At 47.6% G+C, this 20,918-nt stretch overlaps 1 protein-coding gene across 1 annotated transcript in view; it reads left to right on the forward strand.

The window, feature by feature from the left end:
* MTSS2 (MTSS I-BAR domain containing 2) overlaps positions 1 to 20,918 on the forward strand; it is a 120,978-nt gene that overhangs the window by 87,716 nt on the left and 12,344 nt on the right. Inside the window, 6 exon segments of the mRNA XM_088446225.1 lie at positions 5,893 to 6,050; positions 7,791 to 7,898; positions 18,907 to 19,004; positions 19,267 to 19,465; positions 19,571 to 19,645; positions 19,926 to 20,087. Of these exon segments, the coding sequence (XP_088302351.1) occupies positions 5,893 to 6,050; positions 7,791 to 7,898; positions 18,907 to 19,004; positions 19,267 to 19,465; positions 19,571 to 19,645; positions 19,926 to 20,087 (800 nt within the window).

A 20,918-nucleotide genomic window follows, 5' to 3' on the forward strand; every position in this document is an offset into this window, starting at 1 on the left:
ATGTGAGTGTAAATTACTGTAACCAGGGGAGCCCAGTACAATGTGGGTGTAAGTTACTGTAACCAGGGGAGCCCAGTACAATGTGGGTGTAAGTTACTGTAACCAGGGGAGCCCAGTACAATGTGGGTGTAAGTTACTGTAACCAGGGGAGCCCCAGCACAATGTGGGTGTAAGTTACTGTAACCAGGGGAGCCCAGTACAATGTGGGTGTAAGTTACTGTAACCAGGGGAGCCCCAGCACAATGTGGGTGTAAGTTACTGTAACCAGGGGAGCCCAGTACAATGTGGGTGTAAGTTACTGTAACCAGGGGAGCCCAGTACAATGTGGGTGTAAGTTACTGTAACCAGGGGAGCCCAGTACAATGTGGGTGTAAGTTACTGTAACCAGGGGAGCCCAGTACAATGTGGGTGTAAGTTACTGTAACCAGGGGAGCCCCAGTACAATGTGGGTGTAAGTTACTGTAACCAGGGGAGCCCCAGTACAATGTGGGTGTAAGTTACTGTAACCAGGGGAGCCCCAGTACAATGTGGGTGTAAGTTACTGTAACCAGGGGAGCCCCAGTACAATGTGGGTGTAAGTTACTGTAACCAGGGGAGCCCAGTACAATGTGGGTGTAAGTTACTGTAACCAGGGGAGCCCCAGCACAATGTGGGTGTAAGTTACTGTAACCAGGGGAGCCCCAGTACAATGTGGGTGTAAGTTACTGTAACCAGGGGAGCCCCAGTACAATGTGGGTGTAAGTTACTGTAACCAGGGGAGCCCCAGTACAATGTGGGTGTAAGTTACTGTAACCAGGGGAGCCCCAGTACAATGTGGGTGTAAGTTACTGTAACCAGGGGAGCCCCAGTACAATGTGGGTGTAAGTTACTGTAACCAGGGGAGCCCCAGCACAATGTGGGTGTAAGTTACTGTAACCAGGGGAGCCCCAGCACAATGTGGGTGTAAGTTACTGTAACCAGGGAAGCCCAGTACAATGTGGGTGTCGGTAACCATGGAAATCCGGCACAGTGTGAGTGTTATAACCATGGAGACTCACACAGTGTGAGTGTTATAACCATGGAGACTCACACAGTGTGAGTGTTACTGTAACCATGGAAACCCGGCACAGTGTGGGTGTTATTCTAACCTGTACACTGTATTTATAACTTACTTTAACCAGATTACAGGGATTCAGGGCCTAATTCACTACGGATCGCAACTGTGATCACGGTTGCGATTACGCACGCAGTCTGGCTGCGATGATGTGCTAATCCTCTGTGATCGCTATGCCGTCGCAGCACTACATAAGGACGCCTACTTTACCTTACACATCTGTACTATTTAGCAAGTCTGAGATACCATCAGTAACATGGAGTACCATCATATCCTCACACACACTTACACAGGCTCTGACCTTACTCAGGAATTACTAACCTCATCACACAGTGATTACACAAGACTGAGACACCACCAGTAACATGGAGTACCATCACATCCTCACACACACTTACACAGGCTCTGACCTTACTCAGGAATTACTAACCTCATCACATACAGTGATTACACAAGACTGAGACACCATTAGTAACATGGAGTACCATCACATCCTCACACACACTTACACAGGCTCTGACCTTACTCAGGAATTACTAACCTCATCACACAGTGATTACACAAGACTGAGATACCATCAGTAACATGGAGTACCATCATAGCCTCACACACACTTACACAGGCTCTGACCTTACTCAGGAATTACTAACCTCATCACACGCAGTGATTACACAAGACTGAGAGACCATCAGTAACATGGAGTACCATCACAGCCTCACACACACTTACACAGGCTCTGACCTTACTCAGGAATTACTAACCTCATCACACGCAGTGATTACACAAGACTGAGAGACCATCAGTAACATGGAGTACCATCACAGCCTCACACACACTTACACAGGCTCTGACCTTACTCAGGAATTACTAACCTCATCACACGCAGTGATTACACAAGACTGAGATACCATCGGTAACATGGAGTACCATCACATCCTCACACACACTTACACAGGCTCTGACCTTACTCAGGAATTACTAACCTCATCACACACAGTGACTACACAAGACTGAGATACCATCAGTAACATGGAGTACCATCACATCCTCACACACACTTACACAGCTCTGACCTTACTCAGGAATTACTAACCTCATCACACACAGTGACTACACAAGACTGAGATACCATCAGTAACATGGAGTACCATCACAGCCTCACACACACTTACACAGGCTCTGACCTTACTCAGGAATTACTAACCTCATCACACGCAGTGATTACACAAGACTGAGACACCACCAGTAACATGGAGTACTATCACAGCATCACACACACTTACACAGGCTCTGACCTTACTCAGGAATTACTAACCTCATCACACAGTGATTACACAAGACTGAGATACCATCAGTAACATGGAGTACCATCATAGCCTCACACACACTTACACAGGCTCTGACCTTACTCAGGAATTACTAACCTCATCACACGCAGTGATTACACAAGACTGAGAGACCATCAGTAACATGGAGTACCATCACAGCCTCACACACACTTACACAGGCTCTGACCTTACTCAGGAATTACTAACCTCATCACACGCAGTGATTACACAAGACTGAGATACCATCGGTAACATGGAGTACCATCACATCCTCACACACACTTACACAGGCTCTGACCTTACTCAGGAATTACTAACCTCATCACACACAGTGACTACACAAGACTGAGATACCATCAGTAACATGGAGTACCATCACATCCTCACACACACTTACACAGCTCTGACCTTACTCAGGAATTACTAACCTCATCACACACAGTGACTACACAAGACTGAGATACCATCAGTAACATGGAGTACCATCACAGCCTCACACACACTTACACAGGCTCTGACCTTACTCAGGAATTACTAACCTCATCACACGCAGTGATTACACAAGACTGAGACACCACCAGTAACATGGAGTACTATCACAGCATCACACACACTTACACAGGCTCTGACCTTACTCAGGAATTACTAATCTCATCACACACAGTGATTACACAAGACTGAGAGACCATCAGTAACATGGAGTACCATCACATCCTCACACACACTTACACAGGCTCTGACCTTACTCAGGTATTACTAACCTCATCACACACAGTGATTACACAAGACTGAGAGACCATCAGTAACATGGAGTACCATCACATCCTCACACACACTTACACAGGCTCTGACCTTACTCAGGAATTACTAACCTCATCACACGCAGTGATTACACAAGACTGAGAGACCATCAGTAACATGGAGTACCATCACATCCTCACACACACTTACACAGGCTCTGACCTTACTCAGGAATTACTAACCTCATCACATACAGTGATTACACAAGACTGAGACACCATTAGTAACATGGAGTACCATCACATCCTCACACACACTTACACAGGCTCTGACCTTACTCAGGAATTACTAACCTCATCACACAGTGATTACACAAGACTGAGATACCATCAGTAACATGGAGTACCATCACAGCCTCACACACACTTACACAGGCTCTGACCTTACTCAGGAATTACTAACCTCATCACACGCAGTGATTACACAAGACTGAGACATCATCAGTAACATGGAGTACCATCACAGCCTCACACACACTTACACAGGCTCTGACCTTACTCAGGAATTACTAACATCAGCGCATGCTATGAGGCCTCAGGCTGCATACGGCATCGCAGTGTATAATTTATGCACGTCCTGCAACGGCGATCCAATGCACTGACGCCTGCGATTCCCCGACCACCCCCTCTCACCACCCACAAACGGCACCTCCTGTCAATCACTCTGCAATGGGTATGCGTAGCCACTGCGATCACAGTGGCTAGTTCATGCGTGCGCCCTGCGATACATGCTCGGATCGCAACAGTTGGCCGATTGCGTCCGTAATCAGTAATGAATCAGAACCTCAGTCAGTTACTGACACTGAACGCACACAGGGGTCTATAACACTGTCTGTCTGCCCTGCAAGACTTTAACCGTTTCCTGGCTGCAGCATGCTCCTGTGCAGGGGTCTAACTGGGGTCGTGGTCTCTACTTGCTGCCCATCTCTCACTAATGTCCTTTCCTTTTCTCTTGCATCGCCTCCTTCCACTTTGATTTCCTTCCTATAGAAGTTGTAGGTAAGTGACTTTTCTCTGTATTCTATAGAGCCGGCTTAGTGGTAGTCACCGGCTAGTACAGTTATAGGGCTCAGCTTCTGTGTACCGTACAGAGATCGCCCCTGACCTCACCCCAACACGCTGGCCTTTACCGCCCCTTCCCCACCCCAAAATGGCCGCAGCTTAGGGGGGACTGCAATAGCCGCTGCAGACAGTGATCGGCACGTGCGTAATACAGGTTCTATAACCATCGGGTTACGTGCATCTCTGAATCGGGCCTCTAGCGACGGACTGAGCGCGCGCGGGTCTGTATGTAGCGGGCGACTGAGCGCGCGCGGGTCTGTAGCGGGGGACTGAGCGCGCGCGGGTCTGTAGCAGTGGGGACTGAGCGCGCGCGGGTCTGTAGCAGTGGGGACTGAGCGCGCGCGGGTCTGTAGCAGTGGGGACTGAGCGCGCGCGGGTCTGTAGCAGTGGGGACTGAGCGCGCGCGGGTCTGTAGCAGTGGGGACTGAGCGCGCGCGGGTCTGTAGCAGTGGGGACTGAGCGCGCGCGGGTCTGTAGCAGTGGGGACTGAGCGCGCGCGGGTCTGTAGCAGTGGGGACTGAGCGCGCGCGGGTCTGTAGCAGTGGGGACTGAGCGCGCGCGGGTCTGTAGCAGTGGGGACTGAGCGCGCGCGGGTCTGTAGCAGTGGGGACTGAGCGCGCGCGGGTCTGTAGCAGTGGGGACTGAGCGCGCGCGGGTCTGTAGCAGTGGGGACTGAGCGCGCGCGGGTCTGTAGCAGTGGGGACTGAGCGCGCGCGGGTCTGTAGCAGTGGGGACTGAGCGCGCGCGGGTCTGTAGCAGTGGGGACTGAGCGCGCGCGGGTCTGTAGCAGTGGGGACTGAGCGCGCGCGGGTCTGTAGCAGTGGGGACGGGAGCGCGCGCGGGTCTGTAGCAGTGGGGACGGGAGCGCGCGCGGGTCTGTAGCAGTGGGGACGGGAGCGCGCGCGGGTCTGTAGCAGTGGGGACGGGAGCGCGCGCGGGTCTGTAGCAGTGGGGACGGGAGCGCGCGCGGGTCTGTAGCAGTGGGGGGGGGGGGGAGCGAGCGCGCGCGGGTCTGTAGCAGTGGGGGGGGGGGGGGAGCGAGCGCGCGCGGGTCTGTAGCAGTGGGGGGGGGGGGGGGAGCGAGCGCGCGCGGGTCTGTAGCAGTGGGGGGGGGGGGGGAGCGAGCGCGCGCGGGTCTGTAGCAGTGGGGGGGGGGGGGGGAGCGAGCGCGCGCGGGTCTGTAGCAGTGGGGGGGGGGGGGGAGCGAGCGCGCGCGGGTCTGTAGCAGTGGGGGGGGAGCGCGCGCGGGTCTGTAGTAGTAGTAGTGGGGGGGGGGGGGAGCGAGCGCGCGCGGGTCTGTAGTAGTAGTGGGGGGGGGGAGCGAGCGCGCGCGGGTCTGTAGCAGTGGGGGGGGGGGAGCGAGCGCGCGCGCGGGTCTGTAGCAGTGGGGGGGGAGCGAGCGAGCGCGCTCGGGTCTGTAGCAGTGGGGGGGACTGAGCGCCCGGGGGTCTGTAGCAGTGGGGGGGACTGAGCACTTTGGTGCAATATCTGCCATGTTTCCACTAACTATATTATGTTTCTTATTATATATATTTCTGGAGAGTGCTATGAATAGTATGAGGAACTTAGTGTCAGCTCTTGTGACCAGTTTGGTTTGTTTATCATGTAGGGAAGGGTGACTTACAACCCCAGCTGGACCATGCTCTTCAAGATGTAAATGACCTGTACCTGCTATTGGAGGAGACAGAGAAGCAGGCTGTCCGCAGGGCGCTAATCGAGGAGCGCGGGCGCTTCTGTACTTTTATTGCACTGTTGCAGCCTGTGGTGGTGAGTACTCAATGGTACTTGTATCTCACATTACAGCCATATCTACTGAGGGCAAATTCACATTGCAGCCATATCTACTGAGGGCAAATTCACATTGCAGCCATATCTACTGAGGGCAAATTCACATTGCAGCCATATCTACTGAGGGCAAATGCACATTGCAGCCATATCTACTGAGGGCAAATGCACATTGCAGCCATATCTACTGAGGGCAGATGCACATTACAGCCATATCTACTGAGGGCAGATGCACATTACAGCCATATCTACTGAGGGCAAATTCACATTGCAGCCATATCTACTGAGGGTAAATTCACATTGCAGCCATATCTACTGAGGGCAAATTCACATTGCAGCCATATCTGAGGGCAAATTCACATTGCAGCCATATCTATTAAGGGCAAATGCACATTACAGCCATATCTACTGAGGGCAAAGTCACTTTAGAGCCATATCTACTAAGGGCAAAGCTACATTACAACTATGGCCCGTATTCATTTCGCCAGGCGGAAACTTTCGCCGTATTCAATTGCAAAAACTTTTTGCGTACATGGAAAGTCAATGCAGTGTAAAAAGTTTCACCTATGAATACCCGTCGGGAAAAAGTGCAGAATTACGGTTTTAAGGTGCGGAAACCACTCTGTACCCTTTGGACAGATCCCAAAAGAAAAAAAAGAGGAAAAAAAGAAAAACGCAAAAGAAAAAAAAAGGACCACCTCAAAAAAGCACTTTGCAAATGGGGGTGAAAAAGTCCAAAGTTGGGGTACAAATGCAAAAACTAGCGAAATAGACTTTTGAGGGGCTGATAGTATGTGGGAGGTGTTTTTTTTATTGCAGGTGGTTTTTGCAGCACTTAAAACTTTAGGGATTTTTGTTACTATGCTTGCACCCATTTTCATCTATCCCAAATTTGACAGGAATACTTATTTTCACGCCCAAAAAACAGTTTAATGCTTCTTCTTCACCGTTTGTGCAAAGACGCTAAATAGAGACTATTGACACAACTTAAGTAACGCATAGCGCCAGTAGGCTATTCAGGGACCTCTACATTGATCCCCAATGTTAGTGCATTTTTTTGGGGGTGTCAGGCTGATTTCCCCAATTCTGCCAACACTTCACCTGTTAGAGTTTCGCCGGGAAGTGTTTTTGCGTCCTTCGGAATTGAATAAGGTGAATCGTGGGGGCGCGCACGATAATTTTCCGCGGCTATAACACGCAAAGCCGGCAAAGTGTGGCATGCGAAAAAGTATTGCGAGTGCGAAATTAATTGAATACGGCCCTATGTCTATTAATGACAGTCACATTACAGCCACTTTGGGTAGCTCTTTCTGACTGTGCACTAAGTACAGGTGTATCGCTCACATGCAGAACACAGCGAGCCCACACTACATACAGAGATTATCTAATGTATCAGAAATAGCCAATAGGGAGACATTGTAGAATATAAAGGCTGTTATATGGCAATGTGCACATTTTTCTACCAGATGTTTTTGTTCCGTGTAGTAAAAATTCACTCTGAATATATCTTGATGTAGCGTGTACATCCCGTATTGCACACACTTTATCTGCAATAAATCCCGCGTATACTGCAGTAATGAGAGCGCACCTTAGGTATTATCAGCTGCGCTGTTACTCCCAGCAGTAATCAGGCATTTAATGACTGGAGACCACTAATGACCAGACCCTGACGTACTCGCTCTGTATGTAAGCACTAACCATTACGCCTTTCCCTGGTCTCAGAATGGAGAGATTCACATGCTGGGAGAGGTGACGCACTTACAGGCAATCATCGACGATCTGATGGTGCAGAGTGATGAGCCACACAAACTGCCTGCAGCCAGCGAACAGGTGAGACGGGGAACGGGGCTGTATATGATACATGCTCCCAGTATGGGGTATATGTCACAGTGACAGGTGAGATGGGGCTGTATATGATACACTGCTCCCAGTATGGGGTATATGTCACAGTGACAGGTAATATGGGGCTGTATATGATACACTGCTCCCAGTATGGGGTATATGTCACAGTGACAGGTGAGATGGGGCTGTATATGATACACTGCTCCCAGTATGGGGTATATGTCACAGTGACAGGTGAGATGGGGCTGTATATGATACACTGCTCCCAGTATGGGGTATATGTCACAGTGACAGGTGAGATGGGGCTGTATATGATACATAGCTCCCAGTATGGAGTATATGACACAGTGACAGGTAATATGGGGCTGTATATGATACACTGCTCCTAGTATGGGGTTATATATCATAGTGACAGGTGAGATGGGGCTGTATATGATACACTGCTCCTAGTATGGGGTATACGACACAGTGACAGAGGAGATAGGGAATGGGGCTGTATATGATACATATCTCCCAGTATGGGGTATATGTCATAGTGACAGGTGAGATGGGGCTATATATGATACACTGCTCCTAGTATGGGGTATATGACACAGTGACAGAGGAGATAGGGAATGGGGCTGTATATGATACATATCTCCCAGTATGGGGTACATGTCACAGTGACAGGTGAGATGGGGAATGGGGCTTTATATGATACACTGCTCCCAGTATGGGGTATATGTCACAGTGACAGGTAAGATGGGGCTGTATATGATACATAGCTCCCAGTATGGGGTATATGTCACAGTGACATTTAATATGGGGCTGTATATGATACACTGCTCCCAGTATGGGGTATATGTCACAGTGACAGGTAATATGGGGCTGTATATGATACATAGCTCCCAGTATGGGGTATATGTCACAGTGACGGGTAAAATGGGGCTGTATATGACACACTGCTCCCAGTATGGGGTATATGTCACAGTGACAGGTGAGATGAGAATGGGGATGTATATGATACATAGCTCCCAGTATGGGGTATATGTCACAGTGACGGGTAATATGGGGCTGTATATGATACACTGCTCCTAGTATGGAGTATATGACACAGTGACAGGTAATATGGGGCTGTATATGATACACTGCTCCTAGTATGGAGTATATGTCACAGTGACAGGTAATATGGGGCTGTATATGATACACTGCTCCCAGTATGGGGTATATGTCATAGTGACAGGTGAGATGGGGCTGTATATGATACACTGCTCCTAGTATGGGGTATATGTCACAGTGACAGGTAATATGGGGCTGTATATGATACACTGCTCCCAGTATGGGGTATATGTCATAGTGACAGGTGAGATGGGGCTGTATATGATACACTGCTCCTAGTATGGGGTACATGTCACAGTGACAGGTGAGATGGGGAATGGGGCTGTATATGATACATATCTCCCAGTATGGGGTATATGTCACAGTGACAGGTAATATGGGTCTGTATATGATACATAGCTCCCAGTATGGGGTATATGTCACAGTGACAGGTAATATGTGGCTGTATATGATACACTGCTCCTAGTATGGAGTATATGTCACAGTGACAGGTAATATGGGGCTGTATATGATACATAACTCCCAGTATGGGGTATATGTCACAGTGACAGGTAAGATGTGGCTGTATATGATACACTGCTCCTAGTATGGAGTATATGACACAGTGACAGGTAAGATGGGGCTGTATATGATACACTGCTCCTAGTATGGAGTATATGACACAGTAACAGGTAATATGGGGCTGTATATGATACACTGCTCCCAATATGGGGTATATGTCACAGTGACAGGTAATATGGGGCTGTATATGATACACTGCTCCCAGTATATGGTATATGTCATAGTGACAGGTGAGATGGGGCTGTATATGATACACTGCTCCCAGTATGGGGTATATGTCACAGTGACAGGTGAGATGGGGAATGGGGCTGTATATGATAAATAGCTCCCAGTATGGGGTATATGTCACAGTGACAGGTAAGATGGGGCTGTATATGATACACTGCTCCTAGTATGGAGTATATGACACAGTGACAGGTAAGATGGGGCTGTATATGATACACTGCTCCTAGTATGGAGTATATGTCACAGTGACAGGTAAGATGGGGCTGTATATGATACACTGCTCCTAGTATGGGGTATATGTCACAGTGACAGGTGAGATGGGGAATGGGGCTGTATATGATAAATAGCTCCCAGTATGGGGTATATGTCACAGTGACAGGTAAGATGGGGCTGTATATGATACACTGCTCCTAGTATGGAGTATATGACACAGTGACAGGTAAGATGGGGCTGTATATGATACACTGCTCCTAGTATGGAGTATATGTCACAGTGACAGGTGAGATGGGGCTGTATATGATACACTGCTCCTAGTATGGGGTATATGTCACAGTGACAGGTAATATGGGGCTGTATATGATACACTGCTCCTAGTATGGGGTATATGTCACAGTGACAGGTGAGATGGGGAATGGGGCTGTATATGATACATAGCTCCCAGTATGGGGTATATGTCACAGTGACAGGTAATATGGGTCTGTATATGATACATAGCTCCCAGTATGGGGTATATGTCACAGTGACAGGTAAGATGGGGCTGTATATGATACACTGCTCCTAGTATGGAGTATATGTCACAGTGACAGGTAATATGGGGCTGTATATGATACATAGCTCCCTGTATGGGGTATATGTCACAGTGACAGGTGAGATGGGGCTGTATATGATACACTGCTCCTAGTATGGGGTATATGTCACAGTGACAGGTAATATGGGGCTGTATATGATACACTGCTCCTAGTATGGGGTATATGTCATAGTGACAGGTGAGATGGGGCTTTATATGATACTCTGCTCCCAGTATGGGGTATATGTCACAGTGACAGGTGAGATGGGGAATGGGGCTGTATATGATAAATAGCTCCCAGTATGGGGTATATGTCACAGTGACAGGTAAGATGGGGCTGTATATGATACACTGCTCCTAGTATGGAGTATATGACACAGTGACAGGTAAGATGGGGCCGTATATGATACACTGCTCCTAGTATGGAGTATATGTCACAGTGACAGGTAAGATGGGGCTGTATATGATACACTGCTCATAGTATGGGGTATATGTCACAGTGACAGGTGAGATGGGGAATGGGGCTGTATATGATACATAGCTCCCAGTATGGGGTATATGTCACAGTGACAGGTAATATGGGTCTCTATATGATACATAGCTCCCAGTATGGGGTATATGTCACAGTGACAGGTAAGATGGGGCTGTATATGATACACTGCTCCTAGTATGGAGTATATGTCACAGTGACAGGTAATATGGGGCTGTATATGATACATAGCTCCCTGTATGGGGTATATGTCAAAGTGACAGGTGAGATGGGGCTGTATATGATACACTGCTCCTAGTATGGGGTATATGTCACAGTGACAGGTAATATGGGGCTGTATATGATACACTGCTCCTAGTATGGAGTATATGTCACAGTGACAGGTAATATGGGGCTGTATATGATACACTGCTCCCAATATGGGGTATATGTCACAGTGACAGGTAATATGGTGCTGTATATGATACACTGCTCCCAGTATGGGGTATATGTCACAGTGACAGGTGAGATGGGGCTGTATATGATACATAGCTCCCAGTATGGGGTATATGTCATAGTGACAGGTGAGATGGGGCTGTATATGATACACTGCTCCTAGTATGGAGTATATGTCACAGTGACAGGTAATATGGGGCTGTATATGATACACTGCTCCCAGTATGGGGTATATGTCATAGTGACAGGTGAGATGAGGCTGTATATGATACACTGCTCCCAATATGGGGTATATGTCACAGTGACAGGTAATATGGTGCTGTATATGATACACTGCTCCCAGTATGGAGTATATGTCACAGTGACAGGTATGATGGGGCTATATATGATACACTGCTCCCAGTATGGGATATACATCAGTGACAAATGAGATGGGGCTGTATATGATACACCGCTCCCAATATGGGGTATATGTCATAGTGACAGGTGAGATGAGGCTGTATATGATACACTGCTCCCAATATGGGGTATATGTCACAGTGACAGGTAATATGGGGCTGTATATGATACACTGCTCCCAGTATGGGGTAAACATCACAGTGACAGGTGACATGGGGCTGTATATGATACACTGCTCCCAGTATGGGATATACATCAGTGACAAATGAGATGGGGCTGTATATGATACACTGCTTCCAGTATGGGGTAAACTTCACAGTGACAGGTGAGATGGGGCTGTATATGATTGCTCCCAGTATGGGGTATATGTCACAGTGACAGGTGAGATGTGCCTGTATATGATACATAGCTCCCAGTGTGGGGTAAACGTCACAGTGACAGGTGAGATGGGGCTGTATATGATACACAGCTCCAAGTGTGGGGTAAATGTCACAGTGACAGTTGAGGTGGGGCTGTATATGATACACTGCTCCCAGTATGGGGTATATGTCACAGTGACAGGTGAGATGGGGCTGTATATGATACACAGCTCCCTGTATGGGATATACATCAGTGACAGGTGAGATGAGGCTGAATGATACATAGCTCCCAGCATGGGGTATACATCACAGTCATAGGTGAGATGGGGATGTATATGATACACAGTGACAGGTGAGATGGGGATGAATATGATACACAGTGACAGGTGAGATGGGGATGAATATGATACACAGTGACAGGTGAGATGGGGATGTATATGATACACAGTGACAGGTGAGATGGGGCTGTATATGATACACAGTGACAGGTGAGATGGGGCTGTATATGATACACAGTGACAGGCGAGATGGGGCTGTATATGATACACAGTGACAGGCGAGATGGGGCTGTATATGATACACAGTGACAGGTGAGATGGGGCTGTATATGATACACAGTGACAGGTGAGATGGGGCTGTATATGATATACACAGTGACAGGTGAGATGGGGCTGAATATGATATACACAGTGACAGGTGAGATGGGGCTGTATATGTTACACAGTGACAGGTGAGATGGGGCTGTATATGATATACACAGTGACAGGTGAGATGGGGCTGTATATGATATACACAGTGACAGGTGAGATGGGGCTGTATATGATATACACAGTGACAGGTGAGATGGGGCTGTATATGATACACAGTGACAGGCGAGCTGGGGCTGTATATGATATACACAGTGACAGGTGAGATGGGGCTGTATATGATACACAGTGACAGGTGACACAGTGACAGGTGAGATGGGGCTGTATATGATATACACAGTGACAGGTGAGATGGGGCTGTATATGATACATAGTGACAGGCGAGCTGGGGCTGTATATGATATACACAGTGACAGGTGAGATGGGGTTGTATATGATATACACAGTGACAGGTGAGATGGGGCTGTATATGATACACAGTGACAGGTGAGATGGGGCTGTATATGATATACACAGTGACAGGTGAGATGGGGCTGTATATGATACACAGTGACAGGTGACACAGTGACAGGTGAGATGGGGCTGTATTTGATACACAGTGACAGGTGAGATGGGGCTGTATATGATATACACAGTGACAGGTGAGATGGGGCTGTATATGATACACACAGTGACAGGTGAGATGGGGCTGTATATGATATACACAGTGACAGGTGAGATGGGGCTGGATATGATATACACAGTGACAGGTGAGATGGGGCTGGATATGATATACACAGTGACAGGTGAGATGGGGCTGTATATGATATACACAGTGACAGGCGAGCTGGGGCTGTATATGATACATAGTGACAGGCGAGCTGGGGCTGTATATGATATACACAGTGACAGGTGAGATGGGGTTGTATATGATATACACAGTGACAGGTGAGATGGGGTTGTATATGATATACACAGTGACAGGTGAGATGGGGTTGTATATGATATACACAGTGACAAGTGAGATGGGGCTGTATATGATATACACAGTGACAGGTGAGATGGGGCTGTATATGATATATACAGTGACAGGTGAGATGGGGCTGTATATGATACACAGTGACAGGTGAGATGGGGCTGTATATGATATACACAGTGACAGGTGAGATGGGGCTGTATATGATATATACAGTGACAGGTGAGATGGGGCTGTATATGATACACAGTGACAGGTGACACAGTGACAGGTGAGATGGGGCTGTATATGATACACAGTGACAGGTGAGATGGGGCTGTATATGATATACACAGTGACAGGTGAGATGGGGCTGTATATGATATACACAGTGACAGGTGAGATGGGGCTGTATATGATGCACAGTGACAGGTGACACAGTGACAGGTGAGATGGGGCTGTATATGATACACAGTGACAGGTGAGATGGGGCTGTATATGATATACACAGTGACAGGTGAGATGGGGCTGTATATGATATACACAGTGACAGGTGAGATGGGGCTGTATATGATACACAGTGACAGGTGAGATGGGGCTGTATATGATATACACAGTGACAGGTGAGATGGGGCTGTATACAATACACTGCTCCCTGTATGGGGTAAACGTCACAGTGACAGGTGAGATGGGGCTGTATACGATACACAGCTCCCTGTATGGGGTAAACGTCACAGTGACAGGTGAGATGAGGCTGTATATGATACACTGCTCCCTGTATGGGGTAAACGTCACAGTGACAGGTGAGATGGGGCTGTATATGATACACAGCTCCCTGTATGGGATATACATCAGTGACAGGTGAGATGAGGCTGAATGATACATAGCTCCCAGCATGTAGTATACATCACAGTCATAGGTAAGATGGCGCTGTATATGATACATAGCTCCCTGTGTGGGGTAAACATCACAGTGACAGGTGAGATGGGGATGTATATGATACACAGTGACAGGTGAGATGTGGATGAATATGATACACAGTGACAGGTGAGATGGGGATGTATAATGATACCACAGTGACAGGTGAGATGGGGCTGTATATGATACACAGTGACAGGTGAGATGGGGCTGTATATGATACACAGTGACAGGTGACACAGTGACAGGTGAGATGGGGCTGTATATGATACACAGTGACAGGTGAGATGGGGCTGTATATGATACACAGTTACAGGTGAGATGGGGCTGTATATGATATACACAGTGACAGGTGAGATGGGGCTGTAGATGATATACACAGTGACAGGTGAGATGGGTCTGTATATGATACACAGTGACAGGTGAGATGGGGCTGTATATGATATACACAGTGACAGGTGAGATGGGGCTGTATATGATATACACAGTGACAGGTGAGATGGGGCTGTATATGATATACACAGTGACAGATGAGATGGGGCTGTATATGTTACACAGTGACAGGTGAGATGGGGCTGTATATGATATACACAGTGACAGGTGAGATGGGGCTGTATATGATATACACAGTGACAGGTGAGATGGGGCTGTATATGATATACACAGTGACAGGTGAGATGGGGCTGTATATGATACACAGTGACAGGCGAGCTGGGGCTGTATATGATATACACAGTGACAGGTGAGATGGGGCTGTATATGATACACAGTGACAGGTGACACAGTGACAGGTGAGATGGGGCTGTATATGATATACACAGTGACAGGTGAGATGGGGCTGTATATGATACATAGTGACAGGCGAGCTGGGGCTGTATATGATATACACAGTGACAGGTGAGATGGGGTTGTATATGATATACACAGTGACAGGTGAGATGGGGCTGTATATGATACACAGTGACAGGTGAGATGGGGCTGTATATGATATACACAGTGACAGGTGAGATGGGGCTGTATATGATACACAGTGACAGGTGACACAGTGACAGGTGAGATGGGGCTGTATTTGATACACAGTGACAGGTGAGATGGGGCTGTATATGATATACACAGTGACAGGTGAGATGGGGCTGTATATGATACACACAGTGACAGGTGAGATGGGGCTGTATATGATATACACAGTGACAGGTGAGATGGGGCTGGATATGATATACACAGTGACAGGTGAGATGGGGCTGGATATGATATACACAGTGACAGGTGAGATGGGGCTGTATATGATATACACAGTGACAGGCGAGCTGGGGCTGTATATGATACATAGTGACAGGCGAGCTGGGGCTGTATATGATATACACAGTGACAGGTGAGATGGGGTTTTATATGATATACACAGTGACAGGTGAGATGGGGTTGTATATGATATACACAGTGACAGGTGAGATGGGGTTGTATATGATATACACAGTGACAAGTGAGATGGGGCTGTATATGATATACACAGTGACAGGTGAGATGGGGCTGTATATGATATATACAGTGACAGGTGAGATGGGGCTGTATATGATACACAGTGACAGGTGAGATGGGGCTGTATATGATATACACAGTGACAGGTGAGATGGGGCTGTATATGATATATACAGTGACAGGTGAGATGGGGCTGTATATGATACACAGTGACAGGTGACACAGTGACAGGTGAGATGGGGCTGTATATGATACACAGTGACAGGTGAGATGGGGCTGTATATGATACATAGTGACAGGCGAGCTGGGGCTGTATATGATATTCACAGTGACAGGTGAGATGGGGTTGTATATGATATACACAGTGACAGGTGAGATGGGGCTGTATATGATATACACAGTGACAGGTGAGATGGGGCTGTATATGATATACACAGTGACAGGTGAGATGGGGCTGTATATGATATACACAGTGACAGGTGAGATGGGGCTGTATATGATACACAGTGACAGGTGACACAGTGACAGGTGAGATGGGGCTGTATATGATACACAGTGACAGGTGAGATGGGGCTGTATATGATATACACAGTGACAGGTGAGATGGGGCTGTATATGATATACACAGTGACAGGTGAGATGGGGCTGTATATGATACACAGTGACAGGTGACACAGTGACAGGTGAGATGGGGCTGTATATGATACACAGTGACAGGTGAGATGGGGCTGTATATGATATACACAGTGACAGGTGAGATGGGGCTGTATATGATATACACAGTGACAGGTGAGATGGGGCTGTATATGATACACAGTGACAGGTGAGATGGGGCTGTATATGATATACACAGTGACAGGTGAGATGGGGCTGTATACAATACACTGCTCCCTGTATGGGGTAAACGTCACAGTGACAGGTGAGATGGGGCTGTATACGATACACAGCTCCCTGTATGGGGTAAACGTCACAGTGACAGGTGAGATGGGGCTGTATATGATACACAGCTCCCTGTATGGGATATACATCAGTGACAGGTGAGATGAGGCTGAATGATACATAGCTCCCAGCATGTAGTATACATCACAGTCATAGGTAAGATGGGGCTGTATATGATACATAGCTCCCTGTGTGGGGTAAACATCACAGTGACAGGTGAGATGGGGATGTATATGATACACAGTGACAGGTGAGATGTGGATGAATATGATACACAGTGACAGGTGAGATGGGGATGTATAATGATACCACAGTGACAGGTGAGATGGGGCTGTATATGATACACAGTGACAGGTGAGATGGGGCTGTATATGATACACAGTGACAGGTGACACAGTGACAGGTGAGATGGGGCTGTATATGATACACAGTGACAGGTGAGATGGGGCTGTATATGATACACAGTTACAGGTGAGATGGGGCTGTATATGATATACACAGTGACAGGTGAGATGGGGCTGTAGATGATATACACAGTGACAGGTGAGATGGGTCTGTATATGATACACAGTGACAGGTGAGATGGGGCTGTATATGATATACACAGTGACAGGTGAGATGGGGCTGTATATGATATACACAGTGACAGGTGAGATGGGGCTGTATATGATATACACAGTGACAGGTGAGATGGGGCTGTATATGATATACACAGTGACAGGTGAGATGGGGCTGTATATGATACACAGTGACAGGTGAGATGGGGCTGTATATGATATACACAGTGACAGGTGAGATGGGGCTGTATATGATACACAGTGACAGGTGAGATGGGGCTGTATATGATATACACAGTGACAGGTGAGATGGGTCTGTATATGATATACACAGTGACAGGTAAGATGGGGCTGTATATGATATACACAGTGACAGGTGAGATGGGGCTGTATATGATACACAGCATAGGTGACACAGTGACAGGTGAGATGGGGCTGTATATGTCACACAGTGACAGGTGAGATGGGGCTGTATAATGATACACACAGTGACAGGTGAGATGGGGCTGTATATGATACACAGTGACAGGTGAGATGGGGCTGTATATGATACACAGTGACAGGTGACACAGTGACAGGTGAGATGGGGCTGTATATGTCACACAGTGACAGGTGAGATGGGGCTGTATAATGATACACACAGTGACAGGTGAGATGGGGCTGTATATGATACACAGTGACAGGTGAGATGGGGCTGTATATGATACACAGTGACAGGTGACACAGTGACAGGTGAGATGGGGCTGTATATGATACACAGTGACAGGTGAGATGGGGCTGTATATGATACACAGTGACAGGTGAGATGGGGCTGTATATGATACACAGTGACAGGTGAGATGGGGCTGTATATGATATACACAGTGACAGGTGAGATGGGGCTGTATATGATACACAGTGACAGGTGAGATGGGGCTGTATATGATACACAGTGACAGGTGAGATGGGGCTGTATATGATACACAGTGACAGGTGAGATGGGGCTGTATATGATATACACAGTGACAGGTGAGATGGGGCTGTATATGATACACAGTGACAGGTGACACAGTGACAGGTGAGATGGGGCTGTATATGATACACAGTGACAGGTGAGATGGGGCTGTATATGATATACACAGTGACAGGTGAGATGGGGCTGTATATGATACACACCTGTCATTTCTTGTAGGTCATTAAGGACCTGAAAGGATCAGATTACTCTTGGTCCTATACGACGCCTCCTTCCTCACCAAGTAGCTCTGGATCTCGGAATTCCAACATATGCAGGTGAGTTGTCTGTAGGGATAAAACGCAGCCCCCTATAGGCAATAGCAGAAGCCCATAAAGTAGATGGAAACTTCCATGCAAGCAGCAGGTCTCTATTATATATATATATATATATATATATATATATATATATATATATATATATATATATATATATGTTAGTGGTGTCTGTGTAAGCCGTATTTCATTGTATCCTTATTTCATTGTGTTTGTCTTCTAAATCAAATTCTTACTCCATCACTGCTCTGCCCATCTATCACAGCACAAAAGCTGCCCCCTCCTGGCAAGCTGCCTCGCACCCCCAGTCACCGGGTTCTGCGTCTCGCTATCGCAGCCTCCCACAGCCCAGCGGAGGTACCCAGCGCCTGATAAGCTCCTCCTCCCAGGATTCCGGGTGCAGCTCTCATGAAGCGACCTTCTCCAAGCCGCCGTCGCCAATGCCGTCAGACATCACGAGCCAGGTAATACAGCGCATTTATACCGATCTGTGACAGAAGGAAAGAAAGACGGGGGACACCTAACTATATCCGCGTTCCTGTCTCTTACATGTTCCTCCCACTCATCAGAAGTCCTCCAGCTCGGCATCGTCAGAAGCCTCAGAGACTTGTCAGTCAGTCAGCGAGTGTAGCTCCCCTACTTCAGTGAGTGTCCGTTTTCATCGTGGGTTAATGTGATTTAATGACATCGGCCAGCGTGTTGGGGGAAATCCATTTCCACTTACTATTATAAGACGTACAAAGAGCCAATATGTAGCTGTAGATCAGGATCTGATCACGAAGGCCCAGAGTACAGGTCAGCAGTTCCTGCACACGTTTGTGATCAGGACTTATCCCACCTGCACCCGAATCCTCATATATGGGCTGGATGTAAGGAGCCTTGCCATAGGGGACCTCCCTTATTGATACTGTGTGTCTGTTGCAGGATTGGTCCCGTTCTGGGCCATATGAGACCCCGCCAGCCAGTTCCGTCCAGCGTAGGAAGGATCGTGTGGAACATCTGCGGGAGGCGGAGCTGGGTCCCACCTATCAGAGTATGGAGGATCCTTATCGGCCTCGCATGTCCCCTGCGGTCATTGCTGCTAAGGTAGGCTCCAGTTATCGGCTAATGGATCATACATATGTGTCCACATAACCTTATCCTCAAATCGCGCCAAATAGTCCCGTTTAGCGCGCCACAGACTTTGCAACTTAGCCGCGCCAAAACGCCAATCCTAAGTACTTAGGGCCTGATTCACTACAGATCACTATAGCGATTGCAACTGCGATTACGTACGCAGACCTGCTGGGAAAATATGCTAATGATATCGCAGAGCCAGCATAGAGGCGCCCACTACCGCTCACATCCGTAATACCTCGCAGACCTGCGTATACATCAGTAACATCGAATAACATCAGCCCCTCATGCGCAATTACAACAGGTCTGACCTGACTCAGAAATTGATAACCTCATCGCGCGCAATTTACTAAGATCCGTGTTGGTCTCAATTTGTCCCGTTTTTCAACTCGGACTGGATCGACGTTTTTTTCACTTAAAAAAAATCGAAAATTTACCAAGCTCCCAGTTTTGACAGGATCGTTTTGAGTAATGGGGTATTTGGTCGATCCTGTCCGATTTGAAGTCCCGATTTAAACGGACGAATTTGTCTCCCGAACAAGCAGGCTGCACATATCCGTGACATACGTGCAGACTGTTTGTTCTTTTTTTTTGTAGGGTTACATTTAAAAAAAAAATAATAATGACGTGCGGTCCCCCACCAAAAGGCTAACCAGCCCCGGACTTGCCAGCCTGTCCTGGTACCTAAGCTTACGGGGAACAAAACGAGTAGGGTTCTCCTATAATTAAAACCAGCACCGGACCCTTTCTTGTGGGGGGCTGGTGCCCTGCATGCTGGTACTTGTGGTTCTCCAAGTACCA

Source organism: Taudactylus pleione, unplaced genomic scaffold (assembly GCF_031769625.1).
Source record: "Taudactylus pleione unplaced genomic scaffold, aTauple2 ptg000394l, whole genome shotgun sequence".
Taxonomy (NCBI): Eukaryota; Metazoa; Chordata; class Amphibia; order Anura; family Myobatrachidae; genus Taudactylus; species Taudactylus pleione.